This window comes from Cetorhinus maximus, chromosome X (assembly GCF_964194155.1).
Source record: "Cetorhinus maximus chromosome X, sCetMax3.hap1.1, whole genome shotgun sequence".
NCBI lineage: Eukaryota > Metazoa > Chordata > Chondrichthyes > Lamniformes > Cetorhinidae > Cetorhinus > Cetorhinus maximus.
In genome coordinates, this window is record NC_135917.1 from 7,922,849 (window position 1) to 7,947,804 (window position 24,956).

Sequence of the window (24,956 nt, forward strand, 5' to 3'; positions counted from 1 at the left end):
ACGCGACATTTCGGTCAGCAGGCACGCGCTAAACTCGGAAGCGTGCCCACCGACAATTAAGAGGGCAATTAAGCCCATTAATGGCGCAATTAACTGCGCTTTTTTGCTGCCCGTCCAACGTTACGGTTGGTGGGTGGGTGAATTGGCCAGGCGGACTTTGCATTTTTCAGGAAACCTCATCCAAGATGGGGTTTCTGTCATTAAATAAAAAAAAATTTAAAAAGTTTGCACAGAATTTTCACATTGTATATGTTCAGGTGATTGTTTCTGAGGTGTGGGCGTTTTCTCTGGATTTTAAAATCTTTATTTTTTGTATTTAAATTCTTCAGCTCCCAGAGGCAGCTCTCTGCCTTCAGGGAGCTTTCATTCCACACTGCCCTGTGCCCACGCTGACTTCAGCGCTTGCCTTCCTCCCGCCCCCACCCCGGCAGCGCTGAGCATTTCAGTGCGCCTTTCACGCTGGTTGGCCGTTAATTGGCCAGCCAGCGTGAAATCATAGTCAGGGGCCGATCACGGGTGGTGGGCTGTTTCCTGACCGCTCCCAGGCCTGCCCGCTGTGCCCACCCGCCGTGCCCGCCCAACCACCTCAAAATTCTGGCCTTGGTCTCTCGGGGAATCAAGGGATATGGGGAGTGGGCGGGAAAATGCAGTTGAAGCCCAAGATCAGCCATGATATGTGGAATGGCGGAGCAGGCTTGGTGGGCCGTGTGGTCTACTCCTGCTCCTGTTTCTTGCGTTCTCCCTGCCCGAATATCCCGGGACGTACCTGGCTCTGGGATCCATCCAAGTTCCTCCCGGGGCCTGCTGGCCATCCCAGCAGCAGCCACCACTCAGTCCTGGGTGCTGCTGGGACCACTGGAGCTGCCAGCCAATCAGTTTGGCTCCAGAGGGCGGCACTTCCACTCGCTGAGGTGTGGAAGTCCCACTCTCAGCCTGTTTAGCCCATTGGCAGCACGTTATTGCTGTGAGGTAGCCTTGTTTTTTTAGATCTGGCTGACTCTTCGGATTTGTGACACAGAAACAGACCATTCAGCCCAACTAGTCCATGCTGTTCTTTATGTTCCACCCAAGCCTCCTCCCATCTTTCCTCATCTAAATCTCCCATTGTCACCCCCTATTCCCTTCTCCCTCATATACTTGTCTAGTTTCCCCTTAAATACATCTATACTATTCAATTCAACCACTCCCTGTGGTCGTGAGTTCCACATTCTCACCACTTTCTGGGTAAAGAAGTTTCTCCTGAATTCCCTATTGGGTTTCTTGGTGACTATCTTATATTGATGGCCTCTAGTTCTGCTCTTCCCCACAAGAGGAAACATTCTCTCTCTATCCACTCGATCAAAATCTATCAGAATTATAAAGACCTCTATTAGGTCACCCCTCAGTCTCCTGTTTCTAAGAGAAAAGAGACCCAGCCTGTCAATCCTTTCCCGATATGTAAACCCACACATTTCTGGTCTCATCCTTGTAAATGCTCTGTGCACCCTCTTCAGTGCCTCTATATCCTTTTTATAATATGGTGACCACAACTGCATGCAGTACTCTAAGTGTAGTCTAACCAAGGCTCGATACAGGTTTAGCGTGACTTCTCTACTTTGAGGGGTGAGGGGGAGTAGTTCTCCGTCTTTAGGCCTCTATTACATCGATGCTACAGCACAGAAACAGACCATTCGGCCCATCTACTCTGTGCCAGTGCTTATGCTCCACACGAGCCTCCTCTCACCCCCTACTTCATCTCACCCCCATCAATGCAAACATCTATTCCTTTCTCCCTCATGTGTTTATCCAGCTTCCCCTTAAATACATCTACACTATTCGCCTCAACCACTCCCTGTGGGAGTGAGTTCCACATTCCCACCGCTCTCTTGGTAACGAAGTTTCTGCTGAATTCCCGATTGGGTTTAATCGTGACTTTCTTCTATTTCTGGCTCCTGGTTTTGCACTCCCCCCACGAGCGGATTGCCCCATGGCCACCAGCAGTGGCCACTTGCGTTCAGCAGGGCAGGGAGAAACCATTGCGTGTCAGTTCATCCATGCTGTAGGACTGGCAGCCAAGTGAGGGCGCCAGCAGTGCTGAACTGCAAATGGAGCAGAAACGATTTTGTTTTGTTGTTAAAAGACTGTGACAAAGCTTGATGTTCAAAAGATTACACTGCAGAGCAACAAAAATAAATGTCTCCACGGATCATGTGGCAAAACAGGAAGGGGGAAGTTATCACAAATGCTCTGCACACAGCTCAAACAATCCCAAACAGACGTTCCCCTTCACTTCCACCGCTCTGTTGTTTCTGGAGCGAGAGAACAAAGCAGCCTTCGCTTTGTGATTATTTTTGCTTCTCAGTGTCTGCAGTTTGACTGCTGAGAGGGACTATTGGCACCGGGGGTGGGAGGGGGGAAGGTGAGAAGCTGAGTCTGTGTGGCCCTCGACAGTGGAGGTGTCGGACAAAGTCCGTGGTACAATAGGCTGGGTAACTCTCGGCCGCTCAAGGGCGGGGTCAGCAATGGCCAGTAACACGGAAAAACTCAAAGGGTAGCTGATGGGAGGGACAAAGTTATACCCTGACAAAATACAGGTGGGGAAAACATTTAATTCCAGTAATTTTCAATGAGGGACTAACCACAATTTCCCAATATGGACGGACAGCAGTGGGAACTTACAAAGAACGCCCCCAGTGTAAAACCTTTGGCAATTCTCTTGTCTTCTTTAAAGGCTGGTACAACAGTCCCAAAGCAATTGGACACGTTTTTCTCCCCTTGCCTCCCTGATGACTCGTACTATTTACTGGAGCACGATTCCTTAGTCAAATCACTTCATGCATGAACCAAATCAGTGTGTAGGGGGCATTGCAGCGAAGTGAAGTGGTCCCCCAGTGTTGATGCGCACATGCACACACACAGACACACACACACACACACACACACACAAACGCATGCACACACAGACACAGACACATAGATGCACACAAACGCAGATGCACACACACACAGACACACACACAGACGCACGCAACCGCAGACGTACACACACACACACACAAACGCAGACGTACACACACACACAAAGACACACACATAGATGCACACACACACACACACACAAAGACACACACACACAGATGCACACACACACATACATACAGACGCACACACAATGACACACAGAGACACATACACACACACATACACACACTCTCACACACACATACACAGACACACACACACACACAGGACAGACAGACAGACACACACACACACATGCAGGACACACACACACACGACACACACACACGACACACGGACACACGCACACACAGGACACACGGACACACACACACACACAGGACACACGCACAGGACACACGGACACGGACACACACAGGACACAGACACACACAGGACACACACACACACACGGACACACAGGGCACACACGGACACACACACACGGACACACACACACACAGGACACACGGACACACACACACTCACACGGACACACACACACACACACATAGGACATACACACAGGACACACAAACACACACAGGGCATACAAACACACACGGACACACACATGGACACACACTGGGCACACACACACACAGACACACACATGGACACACACTGGGCACACACACACACAGACACACACATAGACACACACAGGCACAGACACACACACACACATGGACACACACTGGGCACACACACACACACATATACACACACACACATACACAGGCAAAGACACACACACACACATATACACACACACAGGACACACACACATATACACACACACACATACACAGGCACAGACATACACAGACACACATACACAGGCACAGACACACACACAGGACACACACACATATACACACACACACATACACAGGCACAGACACACACAGGACACACACAGACACACATACACAGGCACAGACACACACACACAATGCACTCAAACAAAAACACTACCCCCTCCACCAAGCCCAGGGGTTCTCTGACCAATTGTAATACCCCAACTAACTCAGCACAGCCTGGGGTTGACTCTGGACTTTAGGTTCAGTACGATACTAGGCTACCCTTTACCCATTAGACTGTCTGGGGGAGCTGGAACCTTGCTCTTTGTTGCTTTCTCTTAAGAAAATTTAAAGAACAACAAAGATACCTGCATGGGGCCTGGAATGCAATGGTTTAAAAGATTGTCCATGCTGTAACCATGTCCACACACAAGGGGGAGGTATTGTGCTGTCCACATCCTCAGCTTTAAGCTCCCTTTCTGTGGCGGAGACACACTATCCGGCAATCAACCATTCACCTCCTCCCCAATTACCATGAGAACATGTACATGATCAGTCACCTTCCCCACGTGGGAGCGCAGGCTTTCAAACTGATCCCAGGCCTCTGTTACTTCGCTGTTCAACTACCCTGATCACATGGGTTGACCCAGCCGCGAATTTCCTGTCCCTCTCTCCCGAAGGAATAGTGAGTCTGAGCTCACAGCCTTGCTGCCCTGTGTTTGAATTCACACCATGTTCATCCACCCTCCCCGGGCTCGCTGACCTACATTGGCTCCCGGTCAAGCAACGTCGCGATTTTAAAATTCTCACCCCTGTTTTCGAATCCCTCCATGGCCTCAGCCCCTTCCCTATCTCTGGAATCTCCTCCAGCCCCACACCCCTCCGAGGTTGCTGTGCTCCTCCAATTCTGGGCTCTTGAGCATTCCTGGTTTTTTTTCCTCGCCACCATTGGAAGTCGTGCCTGCAGCTGCCTGGGGCCCCAAGCTCTGGAATTCCATCCCTAAACCCCTCCACCTCTCTCTCCTTCAAGACATTCCCTAAAAATGACCTCATTGGCCTAGATTTTGACCACCTGACCTTATGCGGCTTCCCAGTGAAGACCTGGGCCAAGAGGGGACAAGTGGGCAAACCCCATTGCTCTGGATTTGTACATGTTTGGTTCAGACTGTCCTCACCTGGCAAAGCCAACGCCTCGGCTGGTGCCATTGGCATCCCGCAGTATCCTGGTGGAGATAACCTGGCCGAAAGGTTTGAGCATGTTCTGCAGCTCCTGCTCGTCCATAGTTAGCGGCAGGTTGGAGATGTACAGGTTCGTTGGGTCCTGCTCTTGTTGCTGCAGAGGCAAAACAATAACCGGGTTACAGGGCTGTTCCGCTCTGGCTGCCATCTCGTTATGCCCCATCGCCCACACCGCCCGCCCCCACCCACCATCCCCCTCCTGCCAAACGCTCTCACGCGCTCTCCTGAAGGTCAACGTCAAGTTCACGCTGGGGCAGTGAATTCTCTCTGCTTCCTCGCCCACTCCTCACGCATGAGCCTCGGTGAAGGTTTGGTGACCTTTGTCATAGGGCGAGGCACACATACTGAGCCAACCCCACGAGCAGCAACCCCAGGAACCACTGATCTGCTTTTCCAACTGTGGGCTGTCATCTGTCAAACCTTCATAAACCACAAGGCGGGACACTCAAAAGTTGGGAGGGTAAAAATAAACGAACCGGAGCGTCGCACCGAACTCTTTTGCTGCTCCGGATTGAGAGACGAGCAAGTTTCCTGGGAAGTTTGGTGGGGGGGGAGCCAAAATAATTGACTGCTGCTGCTGACGGCCCCCTCTGTGTGTGAGGCAGTGTTTCGAGTAGCCGCAGACTTTGTTGCAGCCTTATCCTGCTCTCCCTTGACCAAACACCTGTGTTTCCGAGCAGAAATAGCTGGGTGACAATCAGGGGTGTCGTTCCCTAGTTGGGAGGCCAGTAGTAGTACCAGTGACTTGGGTGAGATCGCTTAAAGCCCAACCGTAGGCCCGAATCCAACCCGGGACATTTTTGTCCGTGTGGTTGAGTTCTGAATCCGAATGCACACTTGCCAACTGATCCCCGCTCGTTTCCCTTTCCAATGCTCATACTATTTATCATGGTCTCACACGCCAGCAAATGCTATTCCTCTGTGACCTGCAGCGAAAGATAAACCATCAGCATGGCCTTTGGGAGCCCATTTGATGTCAATTTGTGTGAATCTGCTGGGGGGAAATCTGTCACCAGCCTACCAAAGCATCCACCACTGTCCACAATAAAATGAAATGAAATCGAACAACAGCCATTAACTTCACACAATTCAGACTGGAGTGTTTTCAAGAATGCTGCACACAGTAATGATTTGGCCTTTGCTCTCATGGTTTAGGATGTAACCAGGATACCTTCGCATATCACTTACATGCTCCGCACTTTGTAAAGGAAAGATATTTGCTAGACAACTGCTCAGTTATTTAAAAGCAAAATACTGCAGATGCTGGAAATCTGAAACAAAAACAAAAATAGCTGGAAAAACTCAGCAGGTCTGACAGCTTCTGCGGAGAGGTTGCCTCCACCTATCACTGGCCCTCTAAACCAGCTCTACATGTCCCACCCCCCCTCAAACAGCTTATATTTCACCTCATTTCTATTTTTCTTTAGCTCTGATGAAGAATCACACGGACTCGAAACGTTAACTGTGCTCCTCTCCACAGATGCTGTCAGACCTGCTGGGTTTTTCCAGCTATTTTTGTTTTTGCTCAGTTATTGACTCTAGCCCTGCTGCATGCTCATGCCCTGCTTGCTACAGGCTGGCTACATGCTCATTATGTGCCTGCTACAGACTGTCACACACTCGTTCCACACCTGTTACAGGGCCGTTAGGTACATGTTGCACATTTAGAGTTTTGCTGAAGAAGGAGACATGCTGTTGAAGCTTTTCATCTTGGACTCATCAGGACAGAATCGCAAGAATATCAAATCTCAAAGAGAACAACAATTTATACTGCATGAGAAAAGGGTGCGGATTGGTTGGCAAGTTGAAATTGTTTGAGATTTGGCATTCTTGCATCTGTCCTGATGAGTGCAAGATGAAAAGCTTTGACAGCATGTCTCTTTTTACAGCAACACTCAAGTTCGGTCCTACCAAGTGACAACGTTTAGAGTTATTATATACACAATTTGCATATTACAGGGCGATTCTGTACTTGGTCCAGCCCAGCAAGGGGCTGTTACATGCTTGTTGCATCACTGACATAAGCCCATTAAAAGTAGTACATTGGTCATGAAACAATTTGGGACATCCTTGGGGGTGTGACAAGTGCTCAGAAATACATTTTCCATCTTAGTCCATGCCTTTCCAGGGCTCTTCTTTCCTTGACATGATATGTTAGATTCATTAAAATCCTTAAGCTGAACAAAATGCTCCCACGTGGGAATACACATGGAGGCCAGTTTGGGAAACATTGAAGATCAGAGTGCGTTTTACTGAGTAACTGCTGCCTGGTTAAGTCAAGTCAGTCCAATATTTTCAGGGAGATGGAAGTATCATCTGACTGTGGTGCAAGGATTGATACTTTACTAATTGATTCATGAAATAAAATGTTACCTTTTTGGGAATAATGAAAATGGAACCGAGCTCCCTCCTCCTTGTCTAGACTATTTTTCCTCAGAATACAGTCCTCTTTGTTCAAGAAGCAGCATTGTGTTCCTCTTGTGGACTCCATCCAATAATTCTACATCCTTCCTGCAGTATGCAGCCCATTCACCTAGTCCCCTAACTCTCCTATTGAAGACCATCCCACTAATCCCCTAACTCTATCAAAGACCATCCCTCTAATCCCCTAACTCTCCTATCAAAGACCACCCCACTAATCCCCTAACTCTCCCATCAAAGACTACCCCACTAATCCCCTAACTCTCCCATCAAAGACCACCCCACTAATCCCCTAACTCTCCCATCAAAGACCACCCCACTAATCCCCTAACTCTCCCATAGAAGACCATCCCTCTAATCCCCTAACTCTCCCATTGAAGACCATCCCTCTAATCCCCTAACTCTCCCATCAAAGACCACCCCACTAATCCCCTAACTTTCCTATTGAAGACCATCCCTCTAATACTCTAACTCTCCCATAGAAGACCATCCCTCTAATCTCCTAACTCTCCCATCGAAGACCATCCCTCTAGTCCCCTAACTCTCTCATCAAAGACCATCCCTCTAATCCCCTAACTCCCCCATCGAAGACCATCCCTCTGGTCCTTTAACTCTCCCATCAAAGTCCATCCCACTAATCACCTAATTCTCCCATCGAAGACCATCCCTCTAATCCCCTAACTCTCCCATCGAAGACCATCCCTCTAATCCCCTAACTCTCCCATCGAAGTCCATCCCTCTAATCCCCTAACTCTCCCATCGAAGACCATCCTTCTAATCCCCTAACTCTCCCATCGAAGACCATCCCTCTAATCGCCTAACTCTCCCATCGAAGACCATTCCTCTAATTCCCTAACTCTCCCATCAAAGACCATTCCTCTAATTCCCTAACTCTCCCATTGTGGACCATCCCTCTAATCCTCTCACTCATGGGTTTAGGATGTCAGAGACAGGCATTTATAATCGTGCTTCACTTCTGGAGGCACATTAATCAGATTGGGCAATGAAAGAGTTAAAAGTCTTTTGACATGGCAATTCCTGGAACACACTGCTCGGGGGCGGGGAGGATGCTGGGGATGAGAGAGAGAGAGAGAAAGAGGTGGGGGTGAAAGGAGAAAATCTCCCAACGACAGTCAGTTAAAGATTGAGCAAATACTTCACATGCTGCTTACAGCATGGAAATTTCCCAGCTGCTCCAAGTGACAGCTCCAGTCTTGTGCACACCACTCGTGGCGAATGCTTGATTAACAGTTCTTGGAAAAGAAAAGGACCCTTGCCTTGTGTTCCAAGAATCCAGGAAACCAGTCATTAGAGATTTCGAACACAAAGTAGAAAGAAGAGTGGCTTGTTCAGAAGTTGTACCTGCCTGGATGATAATATCCTTTCACTTTGTACCCTCTCCCCTCATTCGTACCCTCTCCCTGCACTTCTTTGCATGTTCCTTTACCTCTTTAAATCTACAAATATAGGCTGTTTGCATCTTTCGCTTGGCTGTTTTCACTCAGGCAGTGTTGAACCGTGACTATTAACTGGCAAAGTATCAGATACCAGAGCTGCATTTCGCCTGGAGTTTACCAAATGTCTGACCGTGTTCTGGTGTTGCATGGCCAAGTTTTTTTCCTTATTTTCTCTTCGCCAACCAACAACCTCCTCCGCAACACCACCCCCCCCCCACCCACCCCACCGCCCCCCACCAAGGTACCAGAAGCGTCAAGGCAGCCTCTTGTGCCTCACTCTTTTACCCCCAACCACACACAGGCACTGAATGGTGATTGGATGGGCTGGGGTAGCAACCTTGGCAGCTTTCGTGAGTTCCCCCTCCCTGAGCCCAAGGCCAGCTGCGCTGCCCAAATATGGGCCCAGCCTGAGATCAGCTGACTTGGCATGGTTCAGGGGTCAAATCCGAGCCCCTTTTATTCTGGGCACCCCTGTGAAGCGCTTTTGCCAGGGCCTCTTGTCCTCCTTGCAAACTAAGAATTAGCAAGCGGGGACAAGCTCCACATCATCAGTAAGGGAGGTGTCAAATGCCCAGTGCAGGTTCTGTGCTCCTTTGACTCTGCCCCAGCAATGTCACCCCTTTTGAGTGAGACTGGCAATTTAAAGGGAGATCAAGTGAACAGCAGTCTGTCTGTTTGAAGAGATAGCAACTAAAATAGCACAGATAGGAATTTGGTACCAGCCAGTCAAGTGCTTGTAAGAGGCTTGTTAAGTTGCACTTTTCTTCTCTTCATTGCCAAATGGGGAACAGTTTTGGGTAAATGCCTGTTAAGAGTGGAGTTCAGCCAAATCCCACCTTACTGAAGAAATCTACAGCCACTGGTCTGGCCTAGAATGGGGATGATTGGGTAACTCCCGTCCACCCCTGCCTCCGGGCCATTGGCTGGCGCCGAGGTGTCAATATTCACCTTGAACTCAAATGCCAGCCTCGCCTCTCGCTCCAGTGAACCCAGCTCGAAAGGCAAGAGCAGTACTGGGTCGCACAAAGCCTCCCGCAGACAAATAGCCCGTCAATCAACACTTACTTCCCGGGGCTGCGGACTAAGAATGGCACCATGGACAGAGGGGCAGCGGTGAAACGGGACTTGCCAGTTAGACCATTTCCCCACGTCAGTTAAAGATGCCAGCCAAGCCGGTCAGTGGAACGAGTCGCAGAGCCAGGGCAGAATTTGATTTCCCCCTGGTTAATGCAATCCAGTAAATTTCTTTCAAGTGGAAAGGCTGACGGCTGCATTAAGAAGCGCACAAAAGGAGTTTTATCTCCATCAGAGGAAACAGTGATGAATCTGATGCAAACACTTAGCTTTAGTAAAGCACCTGAACAAACACCATGTCATGCAAAGTTCCAAACAGACGTTCTTGACTTGGGGATTAAGGATTGCCTGTATCCTTCTCTAAGCTGCCAACCGCCACTGCACCACCAACCCCTCCCCCCGCCGACTCGGCCGAGTTTCCATCTGTTCATTTCAAATAGGCAGAAAAGCTCCATTTGGATATTTATTGAAGGAAATCATCCCGATTTATGAAGTGTCAAGTAGTTCAGTGCAAAGCATTTGAACATCAGCCACCAGTGCGCGTTTTTTCATGCTGTCTTCTTGTGTCATCAATGTGGAGGGAGCTTTAAGCTAACCCATCGTTTAAAAAAATTATGGGATGTGGGAGTCTCTGGCAAGGCCAGCTTTTGTTGCCCAACCCTAATTGCCCCTTGAACTGAGTGGCTTGCTAGGCCATTTCTGAGGGCAGTTAAGAGTCAACCATATTGCTGTGGGTCTGGGGTCACATGTAGGCCAGACTGGGTAAGGACGGCAGATTTCCTTCCCTAAAGGGCATTAGTGAACCAGATGGTCACCGTTACTAAGACTAGCTTTACAATTCCAGATTTAGTCATTTTGATTTAAATTCCACCAACTGCCATGGTGGGATTTGAACTCATGTCACAGGGACATTAGCCTGGGCCTCTGGATTTACGAGTGATCCAGTGGAAAATGGGGCGTGTTCAGGCCCACCTTACGCCCCCACCCAATTGCTTTTTTGTCAGGGGGAGCTTGTTCACAATTCCTCTCCCCATTATTTTAGTCAAGATGTTTAATATAAATGCGTCAACACTTCAGCTTTATAGCATGGGGGCAGGGGGAGGTAGGGAGTGGGCAGTTTCAGATTCGCTGATTAAAGATTAGTACGCTCATGCTCCACGGCCTAATTTCCAGGCCTCCACGTCAACAGACGGCGGTGAGTTTGGGGGGAGACCACAGTAGAACAATCAATGTAGGTCACGCTGTGATTTCACTGGGGGTTTTGTGGGGAAAGGTCCTACGAACTTACAACAGGGGGTTGCCGGTGGGGGGGCGCAGCTTCAAGAAAATTCCAGACTAAAGATCTCTGGATGGGTCGGGCTCAATGGGCTGGATGGCCTCTCCTCATTGCAGACTTGGAGTGGGATCTTACGGTCAAACTCCCACCTAAAGTCAATGGGCTTTTTAAAAAAATCCACCTCAGCATTCGCAGGTCCTCAGCTCTGACTGATCACGGGTCAAAAAATATCTAAAGACCTGAGGAATGATACTGCAGTTCAGGCAAATCATTCAAGACAAACAAGTACACAAGCACATGTGTTCCTTAATAAAAGAATACTGAAATGAGTGGTCCTGGTCTGCTGAACTAATTATACCCATTTGGTGGAATGACTGGATGACTAGAATATGGAACTCGCTGCCACAGGGAGCGGGTGAGATGAATAATATCAATGCATTTGAGGGGAAGCTGGAATAGAGGGTTATGATGATAAGGAAGAATGGGAGGGGGCTCAAGTGAACCGTAAATGCCAGTATGGACTGGTTGGGCAGAATGGCCTGTTTCTGGGCTGTATATCCCATCCGTAAAATCATTCTATACACCATCCTTGTACATTGCCTATAAATGTAAACTTATGCTGGCATCGGACAATAGTGTGTTGACTTGCGTGCAGCACTAGGGAGAGGGGTGGAAGACCAGGGGTTGAGGTGTGGTCAGACCCAGTGGAGATGTGTCGCAAGGGCCTTAAACCCCTCGCTCCATCTCTCACTCTCACCTTCCTATTTAGGGTTCCCCTGTGCGGTATTAAGCTCAGGTTTGGGGAACTGATGGAATGCCCAGGGCAGATCCCGGCTCCGCAGAAATCCACTGGCTGTAACTCCTGATTTTGAGTCGCTCAGTTCATGATGCTCCCGACCAAAAATCAATGGCAGCTCATCAGAAAGTGGCACTGCCAAATGATTAGACACAAGCCGGCAAGGCCCACCGTGCCTGGCAGAAGGAAAAAGCCAACAAAAACAAACTTTTGGGGTAAGGAGGATTTCTCTGGAGTTTAGAAGAATGAGAGGTGATCTTATTGAAACCTACATGATTCTGGAGGGGTTTGACAGGATAGATACTGAGAGATTGTTTCCCCCTGACTGGGGAATCTAGAACACGGGGGCACAGTCTCAGGATAAGGGGCTGATCATTTAGGGCTGAGATGAGGAGAAATTTCTTCACTCAAAGGGTTGGGAATCTCTGGAATTCTCCACTCCAGAGGGTTGTGGATGCTCAGTTCAAGACTGAGATCGACAGATTATTGAATGGCAGAGTGGGCCATATGGCCTACTCTTAACGCTCCTATGTTTAAAACGGGAATTATTCTTGAACCAAACAAGCTCCAGGTTCGTTTCAGAGGAAAGCTCAAACGTGTCAGGCTGATGCTGCAAAAGGTCAGTGGCAGGAGTCCAAACTGAACCCAGCAGACAATGATCTACAAGTGTAGTCGTCCACACTACAGAAGCCACTCACCAGAAGTGTTTGAGATGATTTATAGCGGTAAACTGAGGCGTGTTTTTTTCTTCTTAAAAGCCTTTCTCAGCAGGTCAGCTTGAATAGGCCCAAAGAATCAGTTTAATGGGACCTACAAGCATTCCTTTCAGCTGAGGGCACACACACAAGAGGGAGACAACAAAAGCAATTGATAATTTTCTTCACAGAAAGCAACGGTGGGAAAAACTACTCTCCAGTTCTCAGCGCCTGGCACTTGACCAAAAGCCAAAAAGTGAAACAATTAGCAAGTGTCACGGGCCAGCTTTGTGATACTCTAGCCTGCAGAATGAGGAATGACAGCTGCTTTTGTGTTGCATCATGTCAATGAGCTAACCAAAAAGCTGGCCTCTTCCCTACCCCCTCCCCCCTTCCCACAAGCAGGAGCCACACACCAAGACATAGTGACCACGAGCTAATCCTATTAAAGAAACCCTTCCAGAGACAAAAAAAAGGACATCTTTGGGCCTGTGTTGTTGTCTCTCTACAGCTTCCTGGCATGAATGCAGTAAATTCCATTCAAGTTTACGTTACACGCTCCCTCAGGGAATTAGACAAAAGGGGCATTGTGAAGTTAAAAAAGAAGGCAGCTTCTTAAAGTCACCCTTCTCTAAAACCACATCAAAACTCCAAACCAGGATTTTGGGCATTCATAAATAGAGAACTGCATTTATACGTCGGCCCTACACATCTCTCAGAAACATCTCAAAGTGCTTCAATAGACAGGGCGTATACTGGCAAAGACACTGCAGCTATTTGTGCAGAACAAAATCCCACAAATGAGAGGAATGATTTTTTATTATTCATTCACGGGGTGTGGGCGTCGCTGGCTGGGCCAGCATTTATTGCCCATCCCTAATTGCCCCTTGAGAAGGTGGTGGTGAGCTGCCTTCTTGAACCGCTGCAGTCCATGTGGTGTAGGTACACCCATAGTGCTGTTAGAGAGGGAGGTCCAGAATTTTGATCCAGTGACAGTGAAGGAACGGTAATATATTTCCAAGTCAGGATGGTGAGTGACTTGGAGGGGAACTTCCAGGTGGTGGTGTTCTCATGTATCTGCTGCCCTTGTCCTTCTAGGTGGGTTTGGAAGGTGCTGTCGAAGGAGCCTTGGTGAATTGCTGCAGCGTATCTTGTAGATGGTACACACTGCTGTACACACTCTGTGTCGGTGGTGGAAGGAGTGAATGTTTAAGGCGGTGGATGGGGTGCCAATCAAGCAGGCTGCTTTGTCCTGGATGTTGTCAAACTTCTTGAATGTTGGAGCTGCATTCATCCAGGGAAGTGAGAATGGTGCCGTGAGATATTCAACATCCTCCCAAGCCAGTGAAATAGATGGAAAGGACCCCGGTTTAACCTCTGAGCACCGGGAGTGTCAGCCTAGATGAGGTGTCCTGCAAAGGGGGCTTGACTCAGAGGTGAGAGAGAGAGAGTGCCACATACTCAGGCCAAGTGGCTCCCTCCATCAGTTGACCAGACCTCCTGACCTGACCCACATTTTCCTCGTTATGCCAACTTTGCCTAGGTGGTTTCTTTTGGGGTAGGGCAGGGGGTTGACAGGGGGGCACAAGATCACTAATGCCACTACGTGGAAGGGCATGTTACTGGGCTGCCACCTCGCTTTCCTTACTGTGCAGCTAATGGGCGCTCCAATGCAGGGCTAGCTATGAAAACCATGGCCTGACTTCTGACCAGAGAATCCCAGCGGGGACAAGCAATTCTACCCCTCCACCTCCACCCCTGCCCACCCCAAATGTTCTGAGGTGCTCAGGGCCATCTGACTGCCAATCCCCATCTCCTGACCCTGGGAGGCTGATAGTACAGCCTGGAGTTCCCCTGGATCATGCAAATGTCCCAGGACGGGCTGGGCAGGGATAGGAAATTTGTGCACACCCTCTTTCTCACAGATGCAGTGTGCCCGCCTGTTGGGTGCCCACTGGGTGGTATATCAACCTTTTCTGCTCAAGGTCAACAGGGTCGATAGAGGGAAACTATTTCCTCTGGAGGGGGTAGTCCAGATCAAGGGGGGCAGAACCTTAAAATTGGAGCCAGGCCATTCAGGGGTGGTGTCAGGAAGCACTTCTTCACACAAAGGGGAGTGAAAATCTGGAAATCTCTCCCTGTAAAAAGCTGTCCGAGGCTGTAGGGTCAACTAAACAACTAAAATTTTCAAATTTGAGGTTGATAAGATTTTTGCTAGTCACAGGTATTGAGGGATGCAGAACCAAGGTGAGTGGATGGAGTTAAGATACAGGTTTGCCATGAATCCACTGAATCGGTGGGTGGGGGGAGGTGCAGAATAGGCTTGAGGGGCTGAATGGCCTCCTCTTGTTCCTATGCCCCTGAATGTTAGCCCACTTCCCAGCAAAGTAGCTTGTTTCACTTCTAGTGGCTAGCCACACAGTCAAGAACACATTCATCGTCTGCTACAGTGAGATGCGATTGAGACTTGGAAGCAGCAAGGTGAGAGAGCAAATGCTCGACACTTAGTAACAATAGGCAGGGTGAGGGAGAGGTGACCTTCCAACTCCCCAGGAAGGCGATTCGGGCTGGGCAATAAATGTATCTCGCATCCCATACACAACCTTAAAAATCTCACAATTACATTCGACGACCCTTGGCCGGAGGCAGAGGATAAAATCTATGCAGGGTTTCCGTTCTGATCTAAAAGCAGAAAGCGCTGGAAATACTCAGCGGGTCTGGCAGCATCTGTGGAGAGAGAAACAGAGTTAACGTTTCAGGTCGGTGACCTTTCATCAGAACTTGATGGGAAAAGTTAGAAAGCGTAATCGGTTTTAAGAAGTGAAAGGGGGCAAGAACACAAGGCAAGACCTGTGAGGACATGAGATAGGTGATATTAAATAACAAAAGTGCAAGGCCAGAGGAAGAGGTAATGGGAATAGTAAAGAAACAAAAGATGTGTTGAGAGGGGGTGTGAATGGCAGAATGATGAACAGCTGTCATCCGAAAGCAAGAACAAGAGTAAAACAGAAACCTGCAAAGAAAAGAAACAAAATGGAGTGACAGAGATTACATTCTGAAATTCTTTAACTCAATATCGAGTCTGGAAGGCTATAAAGTGTTCAGTTGAAAGGTGAGGTGCTGTTTCTCAAGCTTACACTGAGCTTCTTTGGAAAGGTGTCGGAAGCCAAAGCCAGAAAGGTCAGAGTAGGAGCAAGGTGGAGAATTAAAATGACAGGCGACTGAAAGCGGACTGAACGGAGGTGTTCCGCAAAGTGGTCATCCAGTCTGCACTTGGTCTCCCCAATGTAGAGGAGACCTCATTGTGAGCAGTGAATGCAGTGCACTAAATTGAAAGAAGTACAATCGCTGTCTCCCATTCTGGTCGCTGACTGAAAATGTTTATGATCCGATCTGATTATCGATGTACAGCCTTCCAAGCAGGCTCAGGTAGCCCAAATCAATGGAAACGAGACTCTGTTCTAGGACGATTCTGCTTGGAACATGTAAGCAACTGAAGAATGACCAAAGCAGGACTGAAGTAAGTGAAGCGAGTGTTCACTTTCTCATTGTTCTGAGGGGTGCTGATATCTCTGTGACAAGGCCTTCAAATAAATTATCCTCTCTTCAACCTAACTCAAAAAAAACCCCATCATGGGCTGAATTTTATGCTGGTGGGATTTTACGGTCCCGCTGAAGTCAATGGACTCTTGGACGGCTCGCCGCATTTTATGGCCCCACCCTCACCACGACAGGGCCGTAAAATTCCGCCCCTTGTGTCAGTCATGTGTGACAATGTTTTTACAATATTTGAGGTAGCAGGGACTTATTAATGTGCGTTTTTGCAAATCCTGGGCCTCATGAAGGTGGGGAATGGAACAGTTTTCCAATTTGAGTGTTGGCGGTATTGAGGACCCCCAGGTAGGCCAAGCCAAATTTCGATGCAGAGTGAAAGCGCCCAACAACCAAAGGAGCGCCCTGCCCCTCCCAACTGCAGCAGTGTCACATTTTCCAATTCCTACATCAGCCATCGCCTCTCTCAGGCTGCTTACTTTTAATGGCAAGAAATTTGTGGGGTCATTTTGACCAAGCGAAGGTTAAGACCGATGGACTTTGGATAGCAGAATGACTCCACTGTTTACCCGCACTTAGCACTTGACCCAAAATTCCTCCCCGTGATACAGCAGATATCTACATGGGGAGAAGGCAGACCAGAGAGTGGTGTGATACAATAAGGAGAATGCTTGTGTACACAGGGCCAGCAAGTTACTTACAGGAGGGACACCAATCACTCAGCCCAGCATTCAGCCATCAGGTTAGCAGGCCCAGAATGAATATTATTTTCTAAACAGAAGTTGAAATTCAAAGGTCGGAAAGGATCCCCAATTTTGAGGAATGGTTATAAGCTCTGATTTGTCAAAATTACACCTTCTGTAGTGAACACAGGATTTGTTAACCACTGGTTTAACTAACCTTGTACCTTCGACTGGCATACTATAGCAACAGATTATACCGAGATTTTAGGTCTTCAACAATATTTGGTAGCTATTGATACTGAGAGCCAGTACAATGAAAGTTCAGGTCGATGAATAACTTGCCACTTACAATATCAAATAGCAGCTATAAAAACTTACTCTTTCATATTCTGCAGCTCTGCAGAGCTATACAATATTTTAGCAAAAAGGCAAATTAAAACTACCTTTGGCGTCACAAGGTCCATTCAGGGATGGTTATTATTACAGGCTTTGCCATGTTATTATTGACAGCAAGATAATGAACATTTTAAGTTATCATGAATGGGCACCCAAGCTTTTAAGACTGGCAAAACTGAATTTCATTTTTCTTGCATTACAGTACGAAATCTTCCGTCACTAACGCGTGGAGCCTCCAGAGACATGTCTCGCAGTTTGAAACAATGGTTAAGCTGCTCTGAAAGTCTGGGAATATACAGGAGCTAAGAATAAGACTGATCAAATAGACAACAAGATGCACTCTTGCAAAATGTTAACACAGGCTGCCATATTTTGTTTGCAAAATGCGGAAGTGACCTTTCAGGTCCTGAGTATGTGCAGGGCCTTCTGGGTACAGTGGGCCTCTTACACGTCCAGCTAAGTCAATCAGAACAAAGATCCCCAGAGGCAGGTGGTCTTAGCAACATCTTTCTGCAGTTTTCAGCTTCCAAAGTGCATCGTTAGCAGTGTTTGGCGCAGGCACGATGCAATTGCCTTTCCGGATTATGCGTCCGTCATCGTGCAGTCAGGTCTCTGCCAGTCCATTAGCGCAAAAATAGCGCCTTGCAGTGCGTGAGTTAGAGAGCAGAAATGACCTATGCACACTTAGCGCGCGACAAGGAAATTCTCACAGCAGTGCCAACTAATGCAGTGTAGAAGGGTCATTTGGCGTCGTGGCCTGTATCTATTGGAAACTGGGTTAAAGCTGCCAAAACTCATTTCACATCGGCCAGAAGAGACTTTTATTTCATTAATCCAGGCTGGATTCAATACAAGCCTAAGGGTGAAAGGCAAGTCTGCTAAAACCATACACACACACACACCTACACAGACAAACACAGACACATAGACAGACACACACACACAGACAAACACACACACACAGACAAACACACACAGACAAGCACACACACACAGACAAACACACACAGACAAACACACACACACACACACACACAGACAAACACAAACACACACACACACGCACAGCCACACACAGACAAACACACACACAAAAATCAAACAACAACTTGTGCTTAACTTGTATTTACAGAGCACCTTTAATGTAGTAAAACATTCCAAGGCGCTTTACAGGAGCAAAGAAAAGTTTACAAACAGCCATAAAAGGAGATATCAGGGCAGGTGACCAAGACTTCGGTGAAAGAGGTAGGTTTAAAGGAGCGTTTTAAAAGGAGGAGTGAGAGGTCAATGGGCAGAGAGTTTTAGAGAGGGAATTCAGAGCTAAGGGCCTAGGCAGCTAAAGGCCCAGCCACCAATTTGGAACTTCCAGGAGGCCAGAATTAGAGGGACGCAGAGATCTCAGAAGTTTGTAGGGCTGGCGGAGGTTACAGAGATAGGGAGGGGCCGGGCTGTGGAGAGAGTGAGGGCTCTTTCAGGGGGTTAAATACAATACGAGTTACTCTCGATGCCTTTCCTAGCTCTTTCTGAAATGGAGTTGGCCTTGCAAGATTTCGCCTCCTCACACCTCTCACCCAACCACTGCCCTGCCTGACTGACAGGCCTCCAGGGAGGGTGAATCAAGCCATAATAAAATTTCAAAGGCAACCAGACCCAAAGCCGGAAAAACTGATCAGTCAGGCCTTGTTGAGTGGTAGCGACTACAAATTAAGATCGGCAGATTTCAAAGTCTCGCTATCCCTCAACATGTCCCCCACCATTCCCCTGTCAGGGGACCACAATGGCTGAAGTAATAGTGTCCCCAAGTGCAAACTATTTAAAGTTGGCAATTTAACAGTTCAGAGAAGGTTCACTCATCTGATTGCTGGGATGAAGGGGAGGGAAGGGTTTGTCTTATGGGGGAAGGGTTGAGCAGGTTGGGCCTATACTCATTGGAGTTCAGAAGAATGAGGGGTGATCTTATTGAAATATATAAGATTGTGAGGGGGCTTGACAGGGTGGATGCTGAAAGGATGTTTCCCCTCGTGGGGGAAGCTAGGGCCATTTAAAAATAAGGAGTCTCCCATTTAAGACGGAGATGAGGAGGAATTTCTTCTCTCAGAGGGTTGCCAGACTTTGGAATTCTCTCCCCCAGAGAGCAGTGGAGGCTGGGTCATTGAATATATTCAAGGATGAGTTAGACAGACTTTTGAGCGACAAGAGAGTCAAGGGTTATGGGGGGCAGACGGGAAAGTGGAGTTGAGACCACAACCAGATCAGCCATGATCCTATTAAATGGTGGAGCGGGCTCAACAGACCGAATGGCCTATTCCTGCTCCTATTTCTTGTGAGCTTCTGAACTGTAAATGTAGGGAAGAGTCAGAAAACTATAGCAATGAGTGGACCAAAAATAATGGGCGAGGGGGGGGGAAGGGAATGGAGATGGGGAAAGACCAGGGAGGATGGGGGGCAGTGGATGAGAGATGCTGTCCCTCTCTCCCTCAGTAAAACATTTATCTCCAAATAGATGTCCATGCGCGTCCCTCAGAAAAGAGGCTTCACTGATACGTATATACAAAGTCAAAACTGTTCTCATCAAACCTGCATTGTGAATGCTCTGGTTGACGAGGATGTATTTTGCTGTTGCAAATACTCCAAAATAATCTCAGGTAATTATAACCTCCTTTGCTGTAGGCCTCATGTCAGGGCTGTGATACCCTCGAGGGCCTTCTCTCACAGCCCGCCTACAGAAACTTTCAGGCGCTCACAATTTGCTTTTCATAAGTGTTCTGTTTTCTACTTTTTGCTTCTTCGCCATCCCAAATCTTAGCTGGAGAGACACCTCATGAGCCTGGCAAGCTGTGGCTTGAGGGCCGGAAGTGCATACAGCAGCAGCTCCTCCATGGGCCTCCAGTGACCACTGGGCCATATCGTCAACACGGCTGCTTTGCTGGAGCAGGCATTGCCTGTCCCTTTGATACACAGGGGTAAATGTATTCTGGCGCCATCATAGGAACAGGAGGAGGCCATTCCGCCCCTCAAACCTGTCCCACCATTCAATGGGATCATGACCTAACTCCATATACCCGCCTTTGCCCATTTCCCTTAATACCTTTGGTTAACAAAAATCTATCAGTCACAGATTTAAAATTTACAATTGATCTAGCACGACTTGTGGAAGAAAGTTCCAAATTTCTACCGCCCTTGGTGTGTGGAAGTGTTTCCTAACTTCCCTCCGGAAAGCTCTGGCTCGAATCTTTAAGCTATGCCTCCTAGTCCTAGACTCCCCAGCCAGTGGGTTTACGTTGGGAACACCATCCAACTCCAGTCCTTGGGATGCTTGAACCTTTCACCAAAACAGACACATTCCACTCCCTGGTCAGTGTAGTCAGCATCTTTTACTGAAACGCTAAGTCTGTGACAAACACTGCCCACTGCACCTCTCTGGTTTCCCACATCCATCCACATGCCACATCTAAGCAAAGCTAATAGTGAGGTGTGCTTTCTGCCCTGTCCTCTGGCTTAAGAATGCCCTATTCGAACTCTGTCCATTTAAAAGGAAGGATTTCATCTGATCTGTGCGAGCTGGATTCAATCTGAAACAAAAACAGAAAGTGCTGGAAAATCTCAGCTTCTGTGGGGAGAGAGACAGAGTTGACGTTTCAAGTCCGTTTGACTCTTCTTCAGAGCTGACTGTCATACAGACTCGAAACCCTGTTTCTCTCTCCACAGAAGCTGTCAGACCTGCTGAGTTTTTCCAGCATTTTCTGTTTTTGTTTCAGATTTCCAGCATCTGCAGTATTTTGCTTTCATCTGGATTCAATATGAAACCTGGTTCCCTGGCACAGTGTGTACCATCTACAAGATACACCACAGGAACTCACCAAGCCTCCTTCGACAGCACCTTCCAAACACGCGACCACTACCATCTAGAAGGAGAAGGGCAGCAGGTAGATGGGAACACCACCACCTGGAAGTTCCCCTCCAAGTCATTCACCATCCTGACTTGGAAATATATCACCGTTCCTTCACTGTCACTGGGTCAAAATCCTGGAACTCCCTCCCTAACAGCACTGTGGGTGTACCTACACCACATGGACTGCAGCGGTTCAAGAAGGCAGCTCACCACCACCTTCTCAAGGGCTGAAGGATGGGCAATGCCAACTTTGCCAGCAGTGCCCACATCCTGAGAATGCATAGAATGGCAAACTACCCAGTCCCCTTTTCTTTGACTGGCTATGTGTGACTGCTCAAAACACTTAAATAAAATGGGTAAATGTGTATTGCACAAAAACAGGAGCGTTTTTCATCGTATTCTAAGGGTGCTCTGTAAGTCATTGAGGGCATGGTCACCCAGTAACCTATACTAGTATTACGTTAGTGGAGGAACACACTGCTGTGTGATCACTGCTGCTTCTGCAGCACTGTGACGTAAAGCATTTAAGGGTGGTGTTGAAAACATGAAGCAGACCCTGACAAGGATGATGTAAAAAGTAGTACCGCTCAGAACGAGCCAGCATTAGTCTTCAGTCTGTGCTGGCTTTGCACATTAAAAGTGTTTGTGCAAAAACTCCTCCAATATTCTAGCACCTAAGTCTGTTTATTTTAAACAGGCTGTCACTTTTGTTGAAATGCCAAGGTGGGCCTTTCATATTGGAAAGAGTGCCCCACATAAGTGAATAGTGCATCAGAATTCTTTGCCACAAGCTGGAATCTAGTCTATCCTGGTGAATGGACCAGCATCTTGTGATCAGTGCATGCTTTCAAAGTTCCTACTGAATCTGCTTCCACCACCCTTTCAGACAGAGCGTTCCAGATCACAACAACTCACTACATTTACAACATAAAATCTCCTCATCTTGTCTGTGCTTGTTTTTTACCAAATCCCTGACAATCGCTATCTTGTTGCATGGAAATACATTGCTGCCTCTGGGATGATTGTTAGTGTGGACCCCCTCTAAACTGTACTCTTGCTCGTAACATATTTTAGGCCTTGACCTGCCTTCCCCAACAGATGCTGACTTTTGGAATTATCAGCCTCAGTTGCATCACTCAGACAACGGATGTAAAACAAGAACACAAACTAACTAGCAAATAGTATTCATCTTTCTTCCTGTTGATTTTTTTTCAAAGGTACTGCCTGATAGTGTGGTGCTAGCATTGAGTGACAGGCTGCCCACTCCTGTTCAGCCCATGGACCGCTCTCCTTTATCAGCAATCCAGAGGGAGATGAGGAGAAAGAGTTGCTGTTTCAAAATGTCTTGCCAACTCGTGGCTGCTTCACCAGTTTGGCTGGGATGTGATTCCTGTCATTCCCTGACTTCCACTTTCCTCTCATGCAGCCTCCAACTCTGCCCATGCGCAGTTCTACAACAGCCAACAGCTCCACCCCACCTCCCCCTCCTCCACCTGGTTCCTGGCCCAAGAGGCAGTAAGCAAGCTGCTCAACTACAGGAGGCATCACAGCCAACCCCAACCCGGTTCTCATCAGACGTCTACACACCACATCCACCATTCTGACACACACACACTCACATAGATACACACACACTCACAGATATACACACACTCACACTGACATACACACACACACATCCACACACACTCACAGATATACACACACTCACACTGACATACACACACACACATCTACACACACTCACACAGAAACACAAACACTCACACCCACACACACTCACACAGATACACACATACACATCCACACACACTCACACCCACATATACAAACTCACACGCACTTACAGGTACACACATATTCACACAGATATACACCCACACACCCACATACACATATACACACACTCACATATACACACACTGATACCCACACACATGCACAGATACACACATACACATCCACACACACTCACACCCACATATACAAACTCACACGCACTTACAGGTACACATACTCACACAGATATACACCCACACACCCACATACACACACTGACACCCACACACATGCACAGATACACACATACTCACACCCAAATATACACACCCATGCACACACACCCACTCACACAAACACACATGCCCACTCTCACAGATACGCACACAGACACACTTACAGCCACATATACACACACTCACACAGACACACACACAGGGGACTAGGGGCTACTATCCATTATGGAAATGTCGGGAGTTGAGAAAAGGTCATTCAGCATATCAAATCTTCGCCTTCACGCCCATGTGCAATCTAGCCCTTCAGATACCTTGATCGCTCTGCTAGAAGCCATGCCATATGCTGACTAGGAATATGAAAGAATGTTAAAAATATGATGGAAAAGTGTCTACTGAGCGAGGCTGAGTAAGAAAACACAAAGAAAAACGAAGCTTGTTGGCAGCCAATATACCAACAGCTATTGGTAGAGATTTCTAAAAACAAAAATCAAGTAATGGTGTATTTACTGTTGAATGTGGTGCCCACCTTTATAGCTCTGGCCTCAACCCGTGACCCCGACAGTATATTTGACAATATTTAATGGTATCCGGACAACTGCAATGTCACAGGATTCTCGGCCTGCACACCCGGGGATGTGGACACTTGTATAAGTCAGGAGTTGGCAACTGCGAGTGTGAGGTGAGTGTGCAAACAAAAATAGATATCAACCGGATTTGGCTGGTATGTGGTAGGACATTCACCCATTTCTAATCACAATCTGGGCAGCAGATAGATGGGAACACCACCACCTGGAAGTTCCCCTCCAAGTCACTCACCATCCTGACTTGGAAATATATCGGCCATTCCTTCACTGTCGCTGGGTCAAAATCCTGGAACTCCCTCCCTAACTGCACTGTGGGTGTACCTATACCACATGGACTGCAGCGGTTCAAGAAGGCAGCTCACCACCACCTTCTCAAGGGCAATTAGGGATGGGCAATAAATGCTGGCCCAGCCAGCGAAACCCACATCCTGCGAATCGATTGAAAGAAAAACAAATCCTGATCTTGGACAGGCCGTGGAGAGCAGAGATGGGCCATGTGAGAACTCCCCAGAAGAATAGGAGAGGGAGGGGAGTGCATCTACCCAAGGCCATTGCTGGTCACCGGTTGCTAGGCAGCTAGGCACTCACTAGGCCTCTGCCACTGGCAGTGGGCCTGAGCTGGATACTGGGCCTCACAACAAGTGAACACAGGCATCCTAATGAAGGAGGAGCTGGGGTGGGGGGGGGTGGTTATGATTATCGGGAGTGGGGGAAGAAAAGAACTTATGAAAAGGGGAGAGAAGGGGTGGGAGAATAATCATCTTTAAGCAACGAAAAGCGGTCAGCCTATGCAGCCAGCGCTGCATTACAAGTGCAAGAGTGTGCACTTACCTTTGCCATCTGGGCCTGTACCCCACTGGACTTCAGCGCAGACACTGCCTTCTGTGCAGCAGCAGGACTGTCGAAATCCACAAACCCATAGCCTTGAAAAAAAATCCAACAGCATCAATACAAGTAATGGCAAACTGGACTTGAACAATCATTAAAGCCGGAATCGCACATTAGAAAGGTGGATGCATTCAACTGGGGCCTAAAAGATTGGCGCAGGTCAGCCTGAGCTACAAAAAAAAACA

General features: G+C 47.9%; 1 protein-coding gene across 1 annotated transcript in view; it reads right to left on the reverse strand.

Moving 5' to 3' along the window:
* Positions 1–24,956, reverse strand: part of LOC144672601 (RNA-binding motif, single-stranded-interacting protein 2-like) — a 59,249-nt gene that overhangs the window by 18,658 nt on the left and 15,635 nt on the right. The window contains exons 2-3 of the mRNA XM_078534423.1: positions 24,715–24,806; positions 4,979–5,136 (exon numbers count right to left, since the gene is read on the reverse strand). Coding sequence (XP_078390549.1) covers positions 4,979–5,136; positions 24,715–24,806 — 250 coding nt within the window. The remainder of the gene's footprint in view (positions 1–4,978; positions 5,137–24,714; positions 24,807–24,956) is intronic.